Here is a 21,250-nt window from a genome sequence, read left to right on the forward strand (position 1 = left end):
TTTTTCAGGTGTGTTACTCTATTTTTTCAATCTGTAAGCATGTACACTTGAAGTTTATGCAATAAGCCTGATGCAGGTGTGTTTCCATTAATCTTTCAGCATGTCTGGAGATGCTGACTTATCAAAAAAAAAATGAAAAAAATAATATCAGAACAGAGCAACTTTGTCCCGCTAAGCTGAAGCAGGAGTTTACGTCTATCTGTCGGCCACGTCTTCACGGTTACAAAGCTCAGGAAGAAATGACAATGAAACCTTTGATTACAATCAGTGGCAGCATTCAAGAGTGGGCAATTCACAATTCCACAAATCTACAACCAACAAAATTTCAACATTGACCAATGCATAGGAAAAGGGAATACAGAAATAGGATGTAAATAATTTCATTTTAGTTTTTGATATCTTGAAAGTGTCTGTTTCAAGGTATCAACATCACAGAGAAAAGCCTCTATGCTTAGTGATAATGAAGTTCAATTTTACTGCTAAGAAAGTGCAATGGGGATGGTGTGAAATTACCAAAGCATACATAAAACTCATTTTAACTTTCATAGACTATCTTGACATGTGGCAGGAAATGTTGAAAATTATCATCATTTCTCAAATGTTCAATCATTTCTTGATAAGTTCATGAGTGGAAGAAATTGAAATAATTGCACAGAGTCGTGTAAGACTTTGTTTTACAAACATGTGATAGAAAATCAAAACATCAGCAGCCTGTTTGTCAAAATCCATCAAATCACATCATCAAGCATAACTCCTACAAAACGGACCTGTGACCTTTGAACCTATTGACCTTTGACCTGTCTTTGACCTAATAGGAGACCACTTGCCACAGAAGTACAAAGAATTACAATAGTTTGATTTGTCATGGTATTACTCATGATTTTCAGTAAAAAAGGGTAAAATTCATTGATGATTTTATGCCTCGGGTTACACTTTCACTTTAATTGAGGGTAGGGGCTAGATAATACTTTGGACACTGCATAGCGAAAAAAAGGCTGAAAATAGAGAGGATCAACTGTCATCCATCTTTTCTGACTCTAATTTGCAGTCTTTTGTTTTGTCCGTCTCCTTGATGTCCTCCGTGGACTCCCTAGTCAGTATCGTGTATCCAGGACCAACTTTCTTGGCAACCAGATTTCCTTCTGTTTATCAGATTCACATGATTCGTTCACCACATCCGTAGTGACAGTGAATGGCTGAGTGTCTGTCCTCACCAGAGCTGGGGCATCAGATTCTGACATATCGGAAGCTGCGGCTGCAGTGTGTAAAGATGAGGAGACCTCAGTGTCATTTTCCATGGCAGAAGACGTTGCTAATAAGTTGGGACCGGAACTGTCTGTCAGCATTGGTGAAATTGGAGTGGTTGGCTCAATGTCCATCATATCTTCTGTTTCTGCTTTGTCACCAAGGTCATTCTGATCTATTTCTTCCACTTTGACATCAGTTTCAAGTCTGTTACCATTGTCATCCTCCAGGGGGTCAGTTTCAATTTGCTGTTTTTCACTGTCACTCATTTCAACACTTTCTGATTTCACAGGTTCCTTGTCTCCACCCTGCGCACCTAGCTCCTAGTTCATTACCACCCATTGTTTCATCACTCGGTGCACTTCCTATCGCACTGCCACTGCTTTGAGTCACACTTGCATCCGTTCCATGTGTGGTCCCGACAGTACTTCCCGACAAAGTGTGCGCCTGTCCCGTGAATGCCACTCGGCTGATTTTTCCCGGCTCATTCCTGGATTGATCACTCCGCTGGCGCCTGCTGCTAACCTTCTGGAAGAGTTTCAGTAGGCTGTTGAGCTGTGTTTCCACCATCACCACTGACAACAGCACTGATCTTCTCACTGGCCAGTTTAGACAGATTGGCTGGATCATCAACGCCAGGGGCGATAGCAAAGTGACCAAGTGGTTCAAGACACAGTTCTATTCTCTCAGCTGAGGCATTGTATCGAAATGTCTGATTAGAGATAGAAAAAATAAAACCTTAAAGTAAATCACCTATTACAATTAAAGGGATTACTAACTTTGAAGCAGCTTGTCACGATATTTTAAGTTCTCACACTTTACCTACATAAATGTCAAAATTCAACATTCATGGATTCAAAATGTATCTTCTGGTTCACATAATATCACTTACAAAGATGCACAATTTTATCGTAACCAATTATCTTCACAGATGATTTTCCTTTTTCAGAATTTCATAAAATGAATAGTAAAAATGTTTGTCATATTCAGAGATCATAACAATAAATTTGTTTCTCCTCTGAAATCATATGGTCGTCAGTTGCATACCTGTATGTAGGTGACATTTTTAAGACTTCTGGACACCATTTTTTTGAAATGTATGTCAAACAAAATTCTGAAACCATACATAATTGGTAATTGTGTGTCAAATGGAATTCTGATGCCATGATCTTATTAAGTAATAAAAGGTCACACAAATTCTTATACCATTACTTATTTGGTAATGTAGGTAGGGTGAAATGTTTGTTATCAGCCAATCCAAGGTCTCTCTCCACTTGTCTGTAGAATAGTCCATTTTTGGTAAACAGGTGAGGCATCTTTTGAACATATCCCCATAGGTCAGTCCCAGTCAATGTTGCCATCAACGCCATTGATGAAATTTGAAGGTCTAAATCAGCACCTACCAGGAGAAGACAAAATGTAAAATATGCTGAAACAATTACTCTATCTGGTATTATCATATAACCATACCCATAATGTTCTATCTTTGGTGATGTTTACTGTAAATTATCAGCCATAATATTTTTCATTATCCATCAAGATATGCATGTTAAACATCACAATTTTTCCGATGTTCCCAAAAAACCTTCGCAACTTGCAAGTAAACAAAATTCACAAATAAAATGGCCACCACTCTCTACACTGCAATGTTGCAAACATCAAAAGGTGAAGGGCTTGCTGTACAAGAATATTTTGGTTGTCTAAATACAGGATTGCATGCTGAATCTTGTAATGTTTAAACCAATGGTGGTTATTTTTTGTACAAGCTCTGGCAACCATCTTTAAGGTTGCAATGCAGCCCTACTGGCACAGAGGTAGTGTGCGCGTGGATGACAGTGGACATAGCCTGTGTGACACCTGTTGACATGGCAAATCAGTGTGAACAAACAAAATGGCCACCCCTCCCCTCAGTATGATGATCCAGAGGAGAATTTTGTATGGATAACTATGGTAACATCATATTTGACCATAAGTATTTCTTCCTATGGGACTTCTTTTGGGTCCTGTAATCTCTGCTTTAGTGCTTATGGTTTGTGTTTTAATTGAGAGTAGGGGCAATTGATGCACATGGTCTATATTTCAATGGAAACATCCTATAGTTTATAAATGGAGCCTGTTCTCATAAATACATGTATTACCAAATTATGTGCATAGTGCAGTAAAAGAAGAGCTCAAAAATTTCAGGTTTTCCGTACAATTTGAAAAGTTCAGGGGATGGGTATATCTGATACTCCATATTGCCTGCTACTTGATGTCATATTTGTATCATGTGTGCTGCATCAGAGACAAGATGAGGACGCAGTGTCTGACATCAAACAAACTACACCTTTTCTATTCACTGATTATGCAATAAAACATGTCGTATTCCTTAACTCTTTTTGAAGACATGTATCTGTTTCTCGAAAAGGACTCTTCCTGTATCGCATCAACCATTAAAATTTTGATTGGAAAGCAAATTCACATGGAAAGTTAACTGACAAGATCTAAGAGTAAAGCATTTGAAAATTAGAAAATGATCAAAAGAGGAACCTTGAGATGTAACTCATAAGCGTTCGTGGATCTTTACACTGAATGTAGATGCTTAGATGTATTGATCACAATTTAATACAGACACTGTTATAGACAAAATCCCTTGTTAGAAATATGACTGCTCTCCTCATCGCTTTACAGATAAAAGTGAGAAATGACCTGGACCTATGATAATGCAAACCCTTAAAAACTTATTTTAACTTTCTGGAAACTGACAGTCAGGACCCACTCACTGCCTTCCTTCTTAAGTTACCTTGTTCCTGTGCAAGATTTTCCATGCCTTGCATGAGCTCACTGCTTGTTGAGCTGAGATCCTGGTGAGCTGTGCTAGTCTCACCACTCCATGCCTGTCTGCCTTGTCTTGACGGGTCATAACTCTCTTCCTGCTGGGTGTCCATGGGTTGTTCTGATATGAAAAACCGATAAAATTTTTTTTTTTCTGTCAGAACTTGAAGGTGTAGTCAGAAGTCAAATGTTTTAAATGTGTTCTCACCTTTTTTTTTTACAATGTGAAAATGAAATCAACTACTAGTAAGTTTTCTTTTTAAGAAATGTTGTACTGTACCGTCAGAGTATAGAAAATAACTCAGGTTTTTACAGCGGAGGCGACTGGAAATGGGACACCTAATTTGCAAATTACCCAGCTGTATTGCTGGCAATATAGTGAATTCACTTGGTAATTAGCGAGCGACTTTGGTAACTTGTCAGCGATATCGTTTTTCATTTCAGTCAGGTGCAGACACTTTGTGCAAGCAGGGGGTATGTTGCCATAAAGCTTATCTGGGTTTGTATAATTCAGTATAGGGGTGGCTGCTTGTTGCTTCATGGGATTCAAAGATAATTATGATATTTGTGTTGATATAATGGGGATATAATACACTACACTACTAAAATACAGATAATTTTTCAATCTACACTTGTGGTCTCATTTAATGCTCTCTGAATTTAAATAAAATTATTTTTGTTTGTGTCGATTTCACGTGTTGTAAATGAGTGGTTTCGTCCAAATAGTGCAGCTGGTTCCCTCTGAGTGGGGTGTGTGTAGTCATGTGGAGACTCTTTGTCTGGCCTCATTCGTGGTTTCAGTTTACACCCAAACAACCAAAACGATTTGTTAAAGCCCGGCTCGAAATGGACCGGGATCAGGATTAGTGCCAAGTTTGGGTGGGCGTTTTGGGGCATGGCTCTGCATAATAAGTCAGTTGGCAACGGTTGCGATCGTTCGCATTATCTGCGTAATCTGTTTGCTCTCAAATCACACTCAGGCTTGGGTACGTACAGCCTTCGTTTCCCGGTTCGTTTCAGTTATGCCATGGCAATACTCGAAAGAAAAAAGAAAGAAAGAAAAACTAGGAAGGAAAAGGAACACGTCAGGAAAATGGTAGGAAATAGGTAAACGGCGACGTCATGACCGATCGCAAAAAATAAAGGAAGTTCGCGGAAGGGTCGAGACTTCCTTGAATCTCGTGTATCACGATATCTGTAATAGCGATCGCGGTCAGTTGCTCGTTTGCTTGGCGGCGGGGTGTATATCGAAAAATTATCACGAGTTATGTTTATTTTCGGAGCAATTGCAAGTTTTACTCAAAACGTTTGTTAACCTTCGACTGGAATCAATGACAGACTGGGTTCCTCTCCGTCTTTCTTTCTTCCTCCATGGTTATTGAAGGAATTAAAGTCCAGCTTTTGCCGAAATATTATTACGATGTGGCGCGGAATCAATGAGCTGTCCTCAGACACGGGTATCCTAAAGCGTTTACAAGATTGGGTGATGGCGCTTACTTGCTTATCTTGAACTGAAAGATTGAATGTTTCAACTGTTCCAATATCTTACAATTTTTGTTAAATTCTCATCACAGAAGTCCAAATGTTACTGTGATAATCGGTATGTCAAAACCTTACTAGTACCAGCCCTCCGAACACGACATGTCATTTCCGTGTAAAAACACGTGTGTACATACGGCCGTTTTCGGGGCCAGCATATATATCCAAAACAACTGTTCAGTACCGTCACGTTCGGCCGTAGATTTGGAAGGGGGAAGTTGTTAAAAACGTGGATCTCTTCGACTGACAATAAGTAAATTGATCATGGAGGCTACCGCCATGTTTTGATGGTTATTTTCGATGCTATTCTCAGTGCAAACTACGGACTCTGCTTACGCGCTTTTCGCTAGAAAACATCGTACTACGGGTAAGCTTACTGACTAGTCCTCTTGCTAATCACGTCTGAAAATGGTTCACTTTCGTGATGTCATTGCACCATAAACGCTAGCAAAAGAGTTGATGGCAACGGAAAGTTTTCATCCTTCCTTCGCTGTGATATAGCTCTAAGTTTACATATTGTTTGTTTACATCGTAATTGTTCTCGTATGCACAGCAAATGTTTGACAGTTTACGCCTCTGCGCGTCACCGAATGATTGACAATTGTTTGAATCATGGAACGACTGTCTCCTGAGGGCCATTCCCTTTGTTCAGAAAGCGATTTTCCCCCAAATCGTCGTAGTTTTAAAAAACTTTGTGAAACTTTGCAGATACCTGTATGGCCTAGGTGTTTATGAAACACTCTATGTTCACGGTATGCCAATAATATATGTTTGAGAATGGTTTAGGCCGATTTTCACGGAGCGGTCTACCTAGCTATTGCCAGTTGTCACTCAAGCGCCATTATGAATTTTCAATAAGTTAGGGGCCTTTTATACCCCGCACACCTGTTTAAAGTGAGGTCCAGGAGAAGTGATCATTTCGGCTAATACATGTAACTTTGAACTGTAGAGACACTGCAACTTTGGAGGCCACTTTACTGTTGATTAAGCCAACTTGATGCAGTCAGAAATTATGTTTGTACAAATGAAAAACCAGCTCTTCCAAGGGTTATAAATGAGAGTTTATGATTGGCACTCTGTGGTGAAGATTGAGATAACATTACCACGCACTGGTCCATGCACTAGTCTTATTCAGACAACTTATTTGTCCTACCTATACCATAATCAAAGGAAAAAACTGGTGTCACTGTAATTTATCCTCTGCAGACCAAACAAAATTTCTTGTACATATTTTGACCTTATCACAGTGTCTTGTTAGTTACTAGTATATGAAGATCAGTGCAGCTGTTTTTAATTTCCCCAGACAGACTGTCTACAGTGCAGTTGTTTTCAATTTCCCCAGACACACTGTCTGCGCGGGACACATTGTTTTGACTGATCATTGGCCTCAGAAGTTTTGCCGCCAAAAGTCATATCCAATCATTGGCTGTTCTATTTGGAAGAAACCACTCATTCATAACACAACACTTGCAGTTCATGAACATGATGGAGATTTTGTTGAAATTCAGAGAGCAGTAAATGAGACCAAATGTAGCTTGATGAAATATCTTTATTGAGTGGTTTACTTTGGCTCCACTGTATGATATTATTATTATCTTTATTCATTTTGAATCCCATGAAGCAACAAGCAGCCATCCCTACACTGAATTATACAAACCCAGATAAGCTTTGTTGCAACATACCCCCTGCTTGCACAAAGTGTCTGCACCTGACTGAAATGAAAAACGATATAGCTGACAAGTTACCAAAGTCGCTCCCTAATTACCAAGTGAATTCACTATAGGGTAATTTGCAAATTGGGTGTCCAGTTTCCAGTCGCCTCCGCTGTAAGATTATGAGAGTGTGCACATCATTAGAAGCTATCATATTCATGATAATTGCTTACGTGTTCTTAGAACCACCATATTACTGCTGGTGTGCAGCAGCTCAGTAGATTTTGATTATTTACAGCAACTTAAGGAGCCTGAAACTAGGGCTATTGTGCAGCTGATTGGCTATTTGGAAATAATTCAATAAACAGCCATGAGTTTCAGTCAACAAAATGGCTAAAAGCTTCAAACACAGTGTGCATTAGCTCTCAAAGTACTCTAACGAACAAGTAATATATACAGATTGTAATTGAATGACTACCTTTGGGTTCATTTGGATCAGGCAGTATTTCAACTGTGACCTTGTCTCCGTGCTGTAGTGGTACCGGCTCATCTTCTTTGCCTTCTTCGGGGCTTTCAAGTCTCTGGGAGGAAATCCGTACTTCAGTTTTTGTCTCTCTGCTGGTACCTGTAGTTCGTGCTCTATCTTCATCTGTAGCTCCTTGTAAGTGATGGCTGTCTCTAGGGACATCATCAGCTGTGGGAGACAGGAATTAGAATACTCATTGTACATGGGGAGGACAGGGGTTTAAAAGTCTCTCTGTAAGAGTGTCAGATAGCAATAGCAATACACATGTATCTGCTTGAATTCATAATTGTGTGTGCTGAAAAGGACCTAATGATAAGTCTATATTGAGTTATTTAAAAGGGGCAAATAAACATAGCTATTGATCTGTCTCCATTCTTTTTGAACTTTGGCATCATGCAGAGATTAACCTTTGAACTTGAAGAGGGTTAACAAGAAACTAACTCTTTCCTTCCTCTTTAACAAACTTATAAAAGAAACAGCGTAACATTTAAGTTACCTTCAATTATTCTATTTTGTGTCAACTCATGATCAGATGAAGACCAGATCAATCTTAGAAATGGTATCACGGCTTGATATACACCAAATTTACAGAATTAACCCTCTGAAGTGAACATTCGTGCCCAGGTACTCACCAAATATCTTACTTATTAACACAATACAAAGACAAATATTTTGGTTTATATTTGACAATGGTAACATCTTTACGTTATTTAACATTGGGATAAATGCACACTGCCTCTCCCTACCTGTCTTCCATCTGAAGTGGAAAGCCTGATTTTCTTTCCGCTTGGCCTCTGTGGCTGAGCTGTCGTCTTGGCACTTTCTTGGCCACTTCCAGCACCTCCGGCGGTTCCTTTCTTACTATCAGCATGCTTTGGAGACAGAGGATCTTTCTTTGACTCCTGATCTTGTTTTTTCTTCCAATCTTCCCTCTGCTTTCTCTTCTCTTCCTCCAATGTTGCCCTTCTCTGTTGTAACGCTGCGTGAGATTCCACGCGTTCTTTGATTTCTTTTTCTTTCTCACTCAGAGTCAGTTCTTCCTTGTGGAAAGTCTTACTCTAACAAAATGACAAAGGTGAAAACAACACAATAGACTTTCTACCTCTCCTGCTAGAAAATGCCTCTTTGTACCAAGAGAATTTAGTATGAGTCCAGTGAAATCAAAATCATCAGATACGTGAAAGGAAAAACTGAAAAGTTTCAATGTGTTCACACTTGAGCCCTTAATCCAGGGTTCAAGGACTTTCCAGAACTTTCCTGGAGGCTTTCAAATTCAAAGACTTTCAAGGAGCGTAAAGACCCTGTTCATTGAAACATATTACAAATTGGCAGCAAATTATTTGTCTGAAATGTCTCTGTTTGCTGATGCTGTTTCTAAAACGCTTTCCACTCTGATGTTTACAACTTGAATATCTGAATTTAATCAATTAGAACAGAACAAACCAGGGAAAGACTGTGAAACAAAATATGAGTTGCAATACCTTGAGACCAGTAAGAATCATCTTAGTTGGAGACTGCTCCATGGGGCTTCTAGGACTTGTTGGACCAGGTGAGGCCAATGATCTTCTTGGACTTGTTGGACCAGACGAGGAGTCAGATCTCCTTGGACTAGTTGGGCCTCTGGATGCCCCAGCTTCAGGGGTGAAAGGTCTCTCTGGTGCCTGCATTCCAGCCAAGGTGATGGGTTTGTAATCCTCTTCCTTTCTGGCAGTCTGTCGGCACAAAAAGCAAAATTGTGATTTTTATATTACCACATACAGTACCATGAAACTGAAAGACTCAAAATTTTGCTCAAACTTTCTGTGAGGAAACTTTAAACCATTACCTTTCAAAATCATGAATAAAAATTTAGGGTCACCATGCAAAAATTGGTTTTGGAGAAACAAATTATCCAACACTTGAAATTCAAAATGACTGTAAAATATTAAATATTGATTTTGCAAAAATATGCTGGTGAACACTTATTTTAATACTCCAATAGCTTTAAAGTGAGTCCCCATAAATGGTAGACCAAAAGAGTACTGCAAAGTTTGACAGTCCAAATATCCATCGTTGAGAACAAAATGTACAAGTATTAAACTACAAGTCAAGAGATATGAAGAAACAAACTTTACAGGATGTGTAAGTCTATTGTGGGATTGTTCAACATTCATTAATTCTGCACAGGCTGCACCTGGAAATCATAAGACACTGTCAGGTTTCTAGAGCACACACTCAACTCCATTATATGTCTAATACACATGCATGGCTTTACTGACAAACCTGTCAAACAAGAAGAAAGATAGCTTACCATCTTGAGAATGGAATCAGCCACACTGTGTACCAGTCTCTCACTGCCAAACTCCCCAGGGAAATGTTTCTGTACCATGTTGGATGCAATCTCAAAGGCATTGCTGTTCATGCTGGGATCTGACTCGTACTGAAACCAGTAACAAGTCTCCTTGACTGTCCTGCCACTCCATGATAACTCCACTGGTAGACTGGAAATACACATATAATATATACGATGTCTTTTATCAGTCATTCAATTTACAAGTTGCCACTTGTGCAGTGTGACGACACTGTTGCAAACAACCACTGTTTACTAACAGTTATGTTGATTACATGTCCATACAATGAATTTCCATGCTTCTAAAAGTTTTTAATATTCAACACTTGTAAACCATTTACATTTTTAAACAGAAATTTTTTTCTCCGATTATAACCATGCATTTGCAATCACTAGTACATCAACTGTAGTTGCCATACTGGCTTGAAATTTCTCGACGGAAAGTTATGCAATGTTGAAATAACTCAAAAATTCTCTTGCCCCACTTCTATAATTCTCATGTTACAATATAAACTATTTATTTCACCTACATTCTACAGGTAAAGAGTTTTAAACTCTGTTAATAATAATACAGCTGAAAGCTATTTGGATCATTTCAATTCAAGGAACATCTGCCAAGGTATAATGTGTTGTTTGAACACACAACATCACACTATTCCATCACATGGCAAAGTTTGATGCGACTTACCTCTCTGGTAAGTTATCATACTCTTTACCATCCCAGTAATGTTTAAATCCACAGTTACATCTGGTGTCTGGAGCCGGTGTTTTTGTCCTGTCACCATTGATGTACACAACAGATCCATCACCTTTCACCACACGCACTGAATTACTGCCGAAGAATAAATATCATACACTTTCAAATTAAAATTATTGATAAAACAGAGACAAGGTTCCTTTCAGATCTTGCTTGAATTTGATAATTTTTATTTCTTTACTTAATTTCAAAACGACACTCACTGGAAATAACCAAAGACTGAAGAATTTTCTCGGTTTAAGATACAAGTAATGCAATGACAAACACCAATGAATGACACAATTTAATTTACAAATGTGTACGATAAACTTACGCCCAAAAAGACTCCAAGTTATGGGAAAAGGTAACTGCCATATTATTCTTATAGTTATCAAATCAAACCATTGCAGCCTTATATTAAAAGACTGTCAAAGTGTTTCTTTTAGTAACATCCAGCTCCTCTATTTTCTAAATAAATATATTCATTTATGCAAATTTTATTCATGACACTGTTCAAGTATGTAAATAGTAGTGAGACGCTATCAATGTAGCACATGTAATGGCTGAAAATTGTGCACTATATCAGACGTAAAAACAAAGAAAGTTGCCTATCGCAGAGAAAACTGCTATGTGCTAGACAACCACAGCAGTGTTTAACATCATAAAGATGAGAATACAACAAACAAATCAAAGTAAATAGTCAAATCACCTCATCCTGCACAAGTTCTTCGACTTCGTCTGTTAAGTATGACTAGAGAAAATGTGACATTGAACTCACCCTTGGCACCATGTACACTGAGAAAATCCACTACTCTTCATGTCTGGTACCAGTTCATCCTTTACTGGATCGTATGAACATATCAAACCTACAAAAACACACATTGCAGTTCGTTTTCATTACAAAGACAAACAAGCTCTGAACAAAGTCAGAGTGATGAGACATGGAACAAGCTGGTAATTTGTTTCTCTGGTATAAAACTTTGTACAATGACTCCTGATTTTTATTCTATATTTGGTAAGAGAATGGTTGAAAGTTTCATGGAGGAAAGTTTGAGCAAAAGTTTAAGTCTTTCACTTTTGAGGCGCATAATACCTTAAGGTAGAACGCACGTCAGGGACAGAAATTCGGGCCTTCAAATTTTATAAATTTTCTTCTGACCTACCACTTGTGGGGGCCTGTTTTGAAGCTCTTGACGAAAGAAAAGTTTTCACCATCTTAGTTTTTCGAAAATTTTATTTTTTCCCATAGAGTTAACACAGGGATGGCGGCCATTTGAATTTCAAATATCGAGAAATTGCACGTTATTTGTCACTCTAGTACCAAAGTTTGCACAGTGACCCCTGATTTTTATTCTTGTTTTGGTAAGAAAATGGTTGAAAGTTTCATTGAGGAAAGTTTGAGAACAAGTTTAAGTCTTTCACTTCTGAGGCGCATAATACCTTAACACTATTTTCCAACTCTTAGGATAAAGTGTACTATTAATCAAACAAACTTTAAAACTATTTCAACTTTTTCACAACAGATGCTCACCGTGTACAGGGAATGAGTATTTCTTGTTGTGCTGCAGTTTCCCATGTGGTGTTCTCAGCCAAGTTGTACAGCATACCTCCTCTGCCAAACCAATCCGGGGAGATGTTAAACTCACTGATGGCATCACAGGTCAGACATCGATACAACCTCCCATCATTCACTGCTTTCTGAGCTGCTTCTATCACTTCTTCTGGAAGCACTCCGACAATCCTGAATTTCAACAAATTATATCAATTGAATTCTCAAATAAATAAGTAAACTAAGTGATGAAGGGTCACTGCAACAACAACAATTGACATTTCAGTTGATGATGGTAATACAAGCATATTATTTGACAAGAATTGTTATCTTCAATTACAGTTGTTTCCTTGGAACAACTAGCATACAGAAAAGAGGAATGTATTTATATTTTTTCAATATTTTTTCAATTAAAATGTAACACAGACTTCAGGTATATAAGTACAAATCAGTCAATAATGCCGTAACGATTAACTTAAAAGTAAACTTGTAAATTTACGTTTGATAATAATTCCACCTGAGTATTGTTTGTTTTCGTTTACTGTTTGCTACCTGTGTTTGTTTGTTTTTTTTTCAGCTTACCAGATCTTTTGTAGACATATTGATGCATATCAGCCACCAATGCAGGATGTACCTCATGCTTCTCCACAAAGACTTCCTCCATAGCATTGGCCAGTCTCTGTATGTATTTATCCTACAGAAAGACCATGAAATCACTGAACACTTGCTGTGTCTGTATTCTGCCATCACATGCAATAATGACTCATAATTATCTACTTTGATAGACTTATATAATGCTCCATGCACCTTAGGGACAGATATTTACAATACCTCTTTGGTCATTTTCAAGCTCATGGTGTAATTAAGCTTTCACTGGCAATTTTTTGTGAAAATTGAAAATTAATTTTTCCCAATAAAGATAACACAGGATGGTTGCCATTTTAAATTTCAAGTGTCGGTAAATACCGGATAATTTGTTTCTCTGTTACCACACTTTGCACAGTGACCCCTGAGTTTATTCTTGATTTCAAAAGGGAACGGGTTAATGCTTTCTTACAGAAAATTTAAGCAAAAGTTTAAGTCTTCCTGTTTTGAGGTGCAAACTATCGTAATATTCCTTGTTGACTTTCCAGTTACCTACCAATATTTGGCAAAAGTAAAAACGATTGGTCAGAGGCAGCATTTTGTACAATCATGAGCTTATGTACAGTGTCTTGGAAGTTTTAGCTAATTGGCTGGCTAAAACTCATTGTTCTTTTTTTGAAGTTTGTTTCTGAACAGCCAATCAGATTGAGAATATCCCTAGATTCAGACTTTATAAGTTGCTCTACACAATAACAATCTACCGATGAGATATACCTTTCCAAGCCACTGCACATTGCCAGTTTCAAATTGATAATTAGAAATCTAGGCAACTCCTCAAAATAGCAAGAGCTTCAGAGTACTTGGCTAGAAGGAACATAAAAAAAACTATCTTGTACGCAAATGTTGTGTTCACTAAGCCCTTTGCTCATGATTTACTTGTAATCAGATTAAAAAAATTTCAGATTACTGCGGGTACATTGAACAAACCAGAATCACACAGAAAGCCTGATAGAGGTTCATGTATTTTTTTCACAGCTATAAAAATTATGAGTCACAGTTGGATGTACCAGGTGGTTTGGAGGATTTCAGTCTCACAGGAGAGATCAGGGGATAAATTCTTAACTTAAAGGCCTATTAGCTGTATCTTTTTGCATTGTATTCAAATGGTTTGAAATCAAATATATCTCATGTAAAAGTGCTTACTAAAGGGTGAACACACATTTTTCAAACATCAGAAACAAATGTACAACTTACCGTAGATTTTAACATCTAGGCACCCTAAATAAACACATAAGTACCTAAATTTATTCAAACAAAATCCATCACCAAGGATTGAAATAGTGACATTTTCAAGCACAATGTGATTCAATAATGGGAATCTAAAACATCTCCCCGAAGATTGGCTGGTATGGTTTGGTAAGCAAAATACAAAAGATACAGCTAGCAGGGCTTTAATGCAGAATTTGTCCAATAAACTATCAGATTGTTTGCCATTTATAAGTCTCTTTTTAATACGCCCACATGTCATGAATGTAGTGAATCACATCACGGAAGCAATTAAGGAACTGGCAAGAAAAATTCGTACCACTCAAGCTCAATGCAATCACAACTTCTATTTTGTTGTTCACCTACCCCAAGGGTTCTGTCACCACCAATGGTACACAAATCATCTACATCAAACTCAACATATTGGTTTATATGCTCAGGAGGCATTCCCCATGCCTTTGCTAACATCCATCTAGGTATTCTTGGCAATGGAGCACCTAGGAAATACAGAAGAAACGGAAATAAAGTTTAATTATACCAACCTGCTGGGGGAGGGGGGATTTTATGTTTATTTTAATATCACACAGGTATTTATACATCAATGAATATCATCAAATGCATGTAGGAATTTCAAAGAGAAGCTGCCCTCCCATTTTCTTGAATATCAAGGTCACCATTTGCCATACTGCATGATAACTTTATAACATCTTGCATTGCTGAGGTTCACAACTTCACACTTGTCCCACAACACAGGACAAACATTTCTTTGCCCAAGGAGTAGGTTACTGCATAAAAAAATATGCACGTATGTTCCACTAACTTTATACTACACTTGAATGTAGAACTTGATTTGTTTCATATGGTTGTATTTGACTGATATATTAAAATTACAATCTAGATCATCTTTACGCAGTTTGTACAAAATCCTTCTAACAATGTAAATCAAAGGGAAAGAGTTTCTTCAACTGAAATACACACTTATATCAGTCGCTGAGCAATAAAATATTCACATTAGGGCATAGACATTGTGTGTCTACCAGTACACAATCTTTAAAATTACACTCATGTATAAGAGTGTACTGAACATTTTTTGCTTTTTTTCCCCTTCCTTTTTCAATACAAACTACTCAGATAATAACATTTCACAACATTTATGTCTGTAATAACATTTCACAACATTTATATGGACTTTTAAGTCCGAAATAAAGTTTATAATAATAATAATAAAGATACATACCTTTGACCCCTACTAATGGAATATAATGGTTTCTTCCAGGACTGCTCCAAGCTATGCAGATTGGTTTATTCAGTTTTCCATCTTTACCTCTGCACTTCTCAACTGGTACAAGAGCTGGCAGAAATACACCTGGTATTGGACAAGCAAATAGTGAAGAAATTCTCCATGAAATTTTAATTTTCATTTGTTGTCCAATCTTCATCTCTGATCATGGTTTCACCCTCTGGCACAATCTCTTCTGACATATTGAACGTACACCTGTGTGTGCTAGTTACATGTACTTACACAGGGTAGCTACAGGGCTATTCATAAAGTATAGATGATACACTTTGCACTGTATGTCAGTTCTTTCAATGGCAAAGAAGATACAACTGTGACTATATTTATTTGCGTGATCTACATCATGCATCAGCATGCATAATGTCCAATAAAATTTGGAAAAGATTACAATCGATGTACTGTATACCATAAATAACTGTATGGAAAACGTGGGTCAGCTACTCATAGGAGTCAGTAACTTGGTGTACTTTGTTTAGGGGCATGTGGTGTTTGAATTTTCTATCTTGCATTTGTCAAGATTCTAGCATGAGTGCCTCAGCACTACTAGTGCCATAATCCTTGTTCAAAAACTAGTTTCATAAACAACAAACAGCACGCGATCTGTCCTCATGAAATCTTAGTATTTTAGTCAGAAAATGGCAACAGTCAGAACACAAAATGGCACCAGATTAAAGACAAATTGTTCCATTGGATCAAGTAACCATATTGACATGGACCATGTCTCATGTGACGTACACTATACACACAGTCTGACTGATACCATGAAAATAATTGTATATCAATAATGTAGACGTCACAAGACATGCACATGTGCCTTAGTGTCCTGACCCTTTGACCAAGAATTCAAACCTAGATATATAAACATTTCACACTTTCAAATTTAGACAATAACTTTCCGCTGGCGATGTATATTTGATGACTTAAAATGCACTAGACAGAGTGACCTACTTTTTTCACAATTGTAAACTTATCAACTGTAGTATACGTGAATTTCAACATGGACAAAAGATTTACAGACAGCAACAACAGTTAAAACAGAATATTTTTTCAGTAAATATTGTTCACTTTAACCTCTTGATTACTAGAAAGTGGTAAAATTGCTATGCCAAATAGACCTTGAACATGTGCAGAATCTTGATGGAACTTTCCTACGCTGAATGTATGTAGAAATTTATCATGACACTGGCAGATTTTGAAATTCAAGGTACTGTAGTCAAGCGGTTAAAGTCCATGTGCCACATTAACCTATATCCTAATGAACGTCTTGAGAAATATCATCACCAACGTCTCATTTGTGACCATGTCTCCTAGTTTCTTTTGTTTATCAAAGTAGATTATAGAACACTTTGGGGAGAGTTTTTCCAAAGCTACACTTTGAGACTAGTCTTGCTGGAAGAATGTTGTCGAGATAATTTGCTGCTACTTGCCATACTGTGATTGATTCATTCATTTTGTTTACTGACACTTTGAACTGTCTTAGCCTGGCCAACCAAAAACAGTTAAACAGTGCAACTTTCCGGTTTATGTCACTCTGCATGAAAGAAACCCAAATGTTTTGGGTATAAACTCAATTCTGGTAAATATAGGGGTGAGTGACTGTCGTGACCAAAAGCCCTTTTTAGAATCTCATTTACTTTGAGGGTCATGTTATCAAATCATTTATCAAGTAATAGCGTATTCTTGTACCCTATTATTTTATGCTTTATCATAGCATTGCACCACAGATCTGAAGATTGTTAGGGTAGACGCATCAAAAGAACCCTTCATATTTTTCGACCATGAAATACACTGCTGAAATGAGATTGTAGCTGTCTTGTCCTGTGAAGGTTTCCAGTAATTTTAAAACCATCCTCTGAGATTTTTGCTGCCTAAACTCCTCACATATTAAATTTTGAACTACTTAAAGAAACAAGTTATTTTAGGGTGATTGACTCACTACAATCTTGAATGCTTAATGATATACTAGTTAATATTGACATGAAATAATGCAAACACCAGAGACTGAAGATTCTATTCATTGCTTCTTATGGCTAAGTCAAATTTTATCAGAAGATATTAAGACAGGATTGCAGTATTCCACCATAATTTCTGTCAACCCAGACAGGCAGTCCACCCAATTATTCCCAGAGTTTGAGTTTTGTTACCAGGTGTGTCATATCGGAGAAAATACTGGTAATCTAACAGGGGCATGTTGCAGAGAGACCATAGCGTAGTTCAAAATAAATATTTTGCATTAAACTGCAGGTGTAGGATTCTCTTCCATCAGTTTGCTTTGGACACAAATCATGCAGTCTACAGATATGGTAATGTTAATTCTTGCATTCTGTAAAAACGTTTCTAGTGAAAGAATGTTATGTGCACTGTGAATACGGAAAACTATAATGAGGCTACTCTGAAGGGTTTAGTTTCATTTTGGTCCTTAACTTTGTAATTTTCACTAATTCTTCAAAACATAGTAAAGTACTTGTTATAAATTTTTATGATGTACAAGTATAGATTGTAATGTTTCATGACAGTGCTGCTTCCTGAAGACATCCAGTAACAGTGACAATGACTGGTTTCCAAATCAAACATCAAACATTCTACTCATATAGTGTTAAATTTTACTAAAGCATCATTTTTTCTATTCTATACATACTGAATGAAGGGAGTACAATTTTATTCCAGCTCTTTACGGTTCTATGTTGATGACATACTATCTTGTCTGTTTTCGTTTTTTGTTACTAGTAATGACATTGCATCTTATCTATTAGAGACAAAATTTACATTATTGGTAGATGCCAATTTAGAACCTAGTTAAAGCACAGTGGGCTGCTCTTCATTTTATGAACTTTCTGATCCATATACATGTAAGTTAAGGGTCTTGTTCATAAAATCTGATGCACTAGAAACGTAATTCCTTAAAGTTTAGGGGGAAGGGAGTAAGACCCCAATTTGTTTTGCGTGCATCAAAATCGTGATAAGGATTTTGCTGAACGCAAAATTCAGACCATGAAACCATAACAAATACGATATTTTAATTGCAACAAATGAAATTCCCAAAGGTCATGATCCCGGGTAATGATCTGTCATTATATTACATTAAGTAATTTTGTTTTGAGGAGGGACGGGGTTGACACCAAACAACATGTAAGGTATTGTTCCTGGTGAGTCAGCTTTTATGATCAATGGCCCATTAGCACAACTGGGTTTTATCACTGTTAAACTTTACAATTTATTTTGTTAACTAAACCACTTTTGGGCCATTGAAAACAATTTTTACAGGCCACAACTGAAAGGTTCCAATATCATAGTTGACATGATATGATGATGAGTGCTGTCGGAGAATCACTGATATGTTACAGGGGACCCCACAAACCTGAATAATCAGCCAAACTTGAAAGTCCACTGAGGGAGTCCAGCAGAATGATTGGGCGGTGCAAGACGTTGGCCAAACCAAAGATATGGATGTTGCGCAGTCCCAAAGCTTCCCCATCGCTAGGGATGAATTCTGGGTCACATTCATCAATAATTGTGCTCCACTCATCTGTATCGATGAAGTCACTGAACAAAGCCTGGTACCTGTCCAGGTAATTTTGGAAGTGCCTATGTAAATTAACTCTCAAGGCATGCCAGAACAACTCTCGCCCAACCAGGGCTCTGGACACCGCATGAACAAGCAATGTCCATCACCATCAGCATGTAAAGGTATGAGCAGTTCTTCACTGTATTTATTTATCCGGTGTATTGTTTCAATTGTATCCTGTAAGTATTTCACACTTCCTGTCTGGTCACGTCCATACCCCACGATGTTGATGTGTTCACGGTTGATCTGAAATGCTCTGTCACCGAGTATGGAGCAGTCAAAGATGTCCCCTTGATTAAGACTTCTAAGAGGCTGTGCTTTGCCAGCTTTGTCCATTCCATACGTTGTCAACAAGGGGCCGAGCAACTTACACTGATAGTTGGATAATCCCAGAACTCGCACTGAATCCGTCCCTTTCTTTGGTACAACGTTACCAAGCAATACATTACGAACCATATTATGAAGGGCTATTTCCGGATCTGTAACCTGTTCAACATTTTTAATGGTAGACTTTTCATGTCTCTGACCACAGCCAGTACATTCTATGCTAGTGTCCCATGCGGGGAAAAACAGCTTTGTCTTGCATTGCTCATCAGGGCAGAATCCACTGAGTACCCTGTAAGGCTCACGGCTCTTAGATCTTGACAACATCCTGAAATTTGCCTTCAAAGGAAAAAATAAATGAAAAACCACATTACTTTTACATGTTACAGATGGAACTGAAATGAATGGAGGCTATCTTTCATGACCAACCAACGTTTGTCAGCCTCTGATAATTATTCTTACGGTGCATTGTGACGTCGTTTTCACTGTGGGATAGGAGTCTAGAGAGTAACGTTAGCCATTGGGTAAATTTAAAGATATCTCACTTATGCTCTAAGAGCTGTGTTTGTTAAACTATCATATATACCAGTGCAGAGTTCTGTGTCTTAGTTTTGCTTGTACTGTCGAGTTGTATGCAATCTTTCCTGAACATTTTAGAAATCACAGACTTCTTAACTGAGTGCTTGATAAATTTCTCACACTGGCTAATTCTGAACCAAAGTTTACTAGTACAGCCCAGTTTTCAATAGTCCTGAATTGGCACTAGCAACATAATTGTCAGCAAACTGTGTTTTATATCATCAGGTTGGTCTAAAAACACAGGTAACACCATTCTCATAGGCCAGTACTTGGTTCTAGAGGTAGTACAACAACAATACTCTACACAATATTCCACAAAATTCCACGAGAAAGTGAACATGCTTTATAAGAAGATCGAGCCATAAAGAACTCAAAATGGGCTGAACGAAGGTGAGCGTTTGTAACAAAACTTGTGGAATCCCCTGCAGCGAAATAGTGAGCAGCGTAAACGATTTAGAATCATGAGAGCATCTACTTTCGTTTTTCAATGGGACTTGCAACATGTTCTCGTTTGAAGGGGAGAATGTTCTGTGAACTAGTGCTAAGAATTAACATCCTCGTAATTGATAGGTCTTATAGGGGGTCTTTTGTGCACCGTTTGCGTCTGCGAGATACCAAACGTAAGAGCATATGCGCAAGTGAATACAAGGCATCAGAAAGTATCGGCATGGTAAATGCACATCATGAAATGTGATGTCAGCCATATTTTGCCCTATGAGAACGCATAAGCTCTTATCATAATATCTCTCCGACACTGTGTTCTGATATTTGTATCGATATGGTGACAGCTTCGAACGAAGTTATTATAAGCTAAACTTACTTTGAAAGCCTTTACCTTTGTTTGCCCTGAGCGAGGGCATAAAACGTTCTCAGTAAGCCAGCACTCGTATGTGTTGTCAATTCAAACACGGAAGTGCAATGTCGATGTCTGGGTCTTGTTTACAATGCTTAGTATGTATTACGTGTTTTGATTGGTCGCTCAAAAATTACAAATGCCATATTGATATATGTGACGTATGCTAAATCAAGCTATTAACAGAGAATTGAAAAGGTACTACAATTTTTTCCTCGAGGAAACATTTACTTCGCAGTGAAATTTATTCTTTATCACGTCGAACATAGCACCTTGTGGCACACAGGTTATCGCAAATTGACCAATCATAAACCGTCTTTCTGAGAGAGTACAGGCTGTCAAATCGAGGTCAAAAGTTAAATGAGGACATGGACTTGACCTCTGAGATTTA

The 21,250-nt window shown here is 37.8% G+C and overlaps 1 protein-coding gene across 1 annotated transcript; it reads right to left on the reverse strand.

Annotated features, from left to right (window-relative positions):
* Window positions 1–2,462: 2,462 nt before the first annotated feature.
* LOC139140014 (deubiquitinating protein VCPIP1-like) lies at window positions 2,463–20,952 on the reverse strand. Its single transcript, XM_070709002.1, is given in 16 exon segments — window positions 2,463–2,644; window positions 4,028–4,180; window positions 7,729–7,944; window positions 8,523–8,834; window positions 9,258–9,488; window positions 10,067–10,256; window positions 10,794–10,937; window positions 11,620–11,707; window positions 12,373–12,418; window positions 12,420–12,582; window positions 12,969–13,084; window positions 14,608–14,738; window positions 15,479–15,607; window positions 18,897–19,196; window positions 19,199–19,766; window positions 20,827–20,952. Coding segments are annotated over 15 exon segments (2,787 nt in total). The 5' UTR covers window positions 19,755–19,766; window positions 20,827–20,952; the 3' UTR covers window positions 2,463–2,632.
* Between the last annotated feature and the right edge of the window lie 298 nt (window positions 20,953–21,250).

This window comes from Ptychodera flava, chromosome 9, assembly GCF_041260155.1.
Source record: "Ptychodera flava strain L36383 chromosome 9, AS_Pfla_20210202, whole genome shotgun sequence".
Lineage (NCBI taxonomy): Eukaryota > Metazoa > Hemichordata > Enteropneusta > Ptychoderidae > Ptychodera > Ptychodera flava.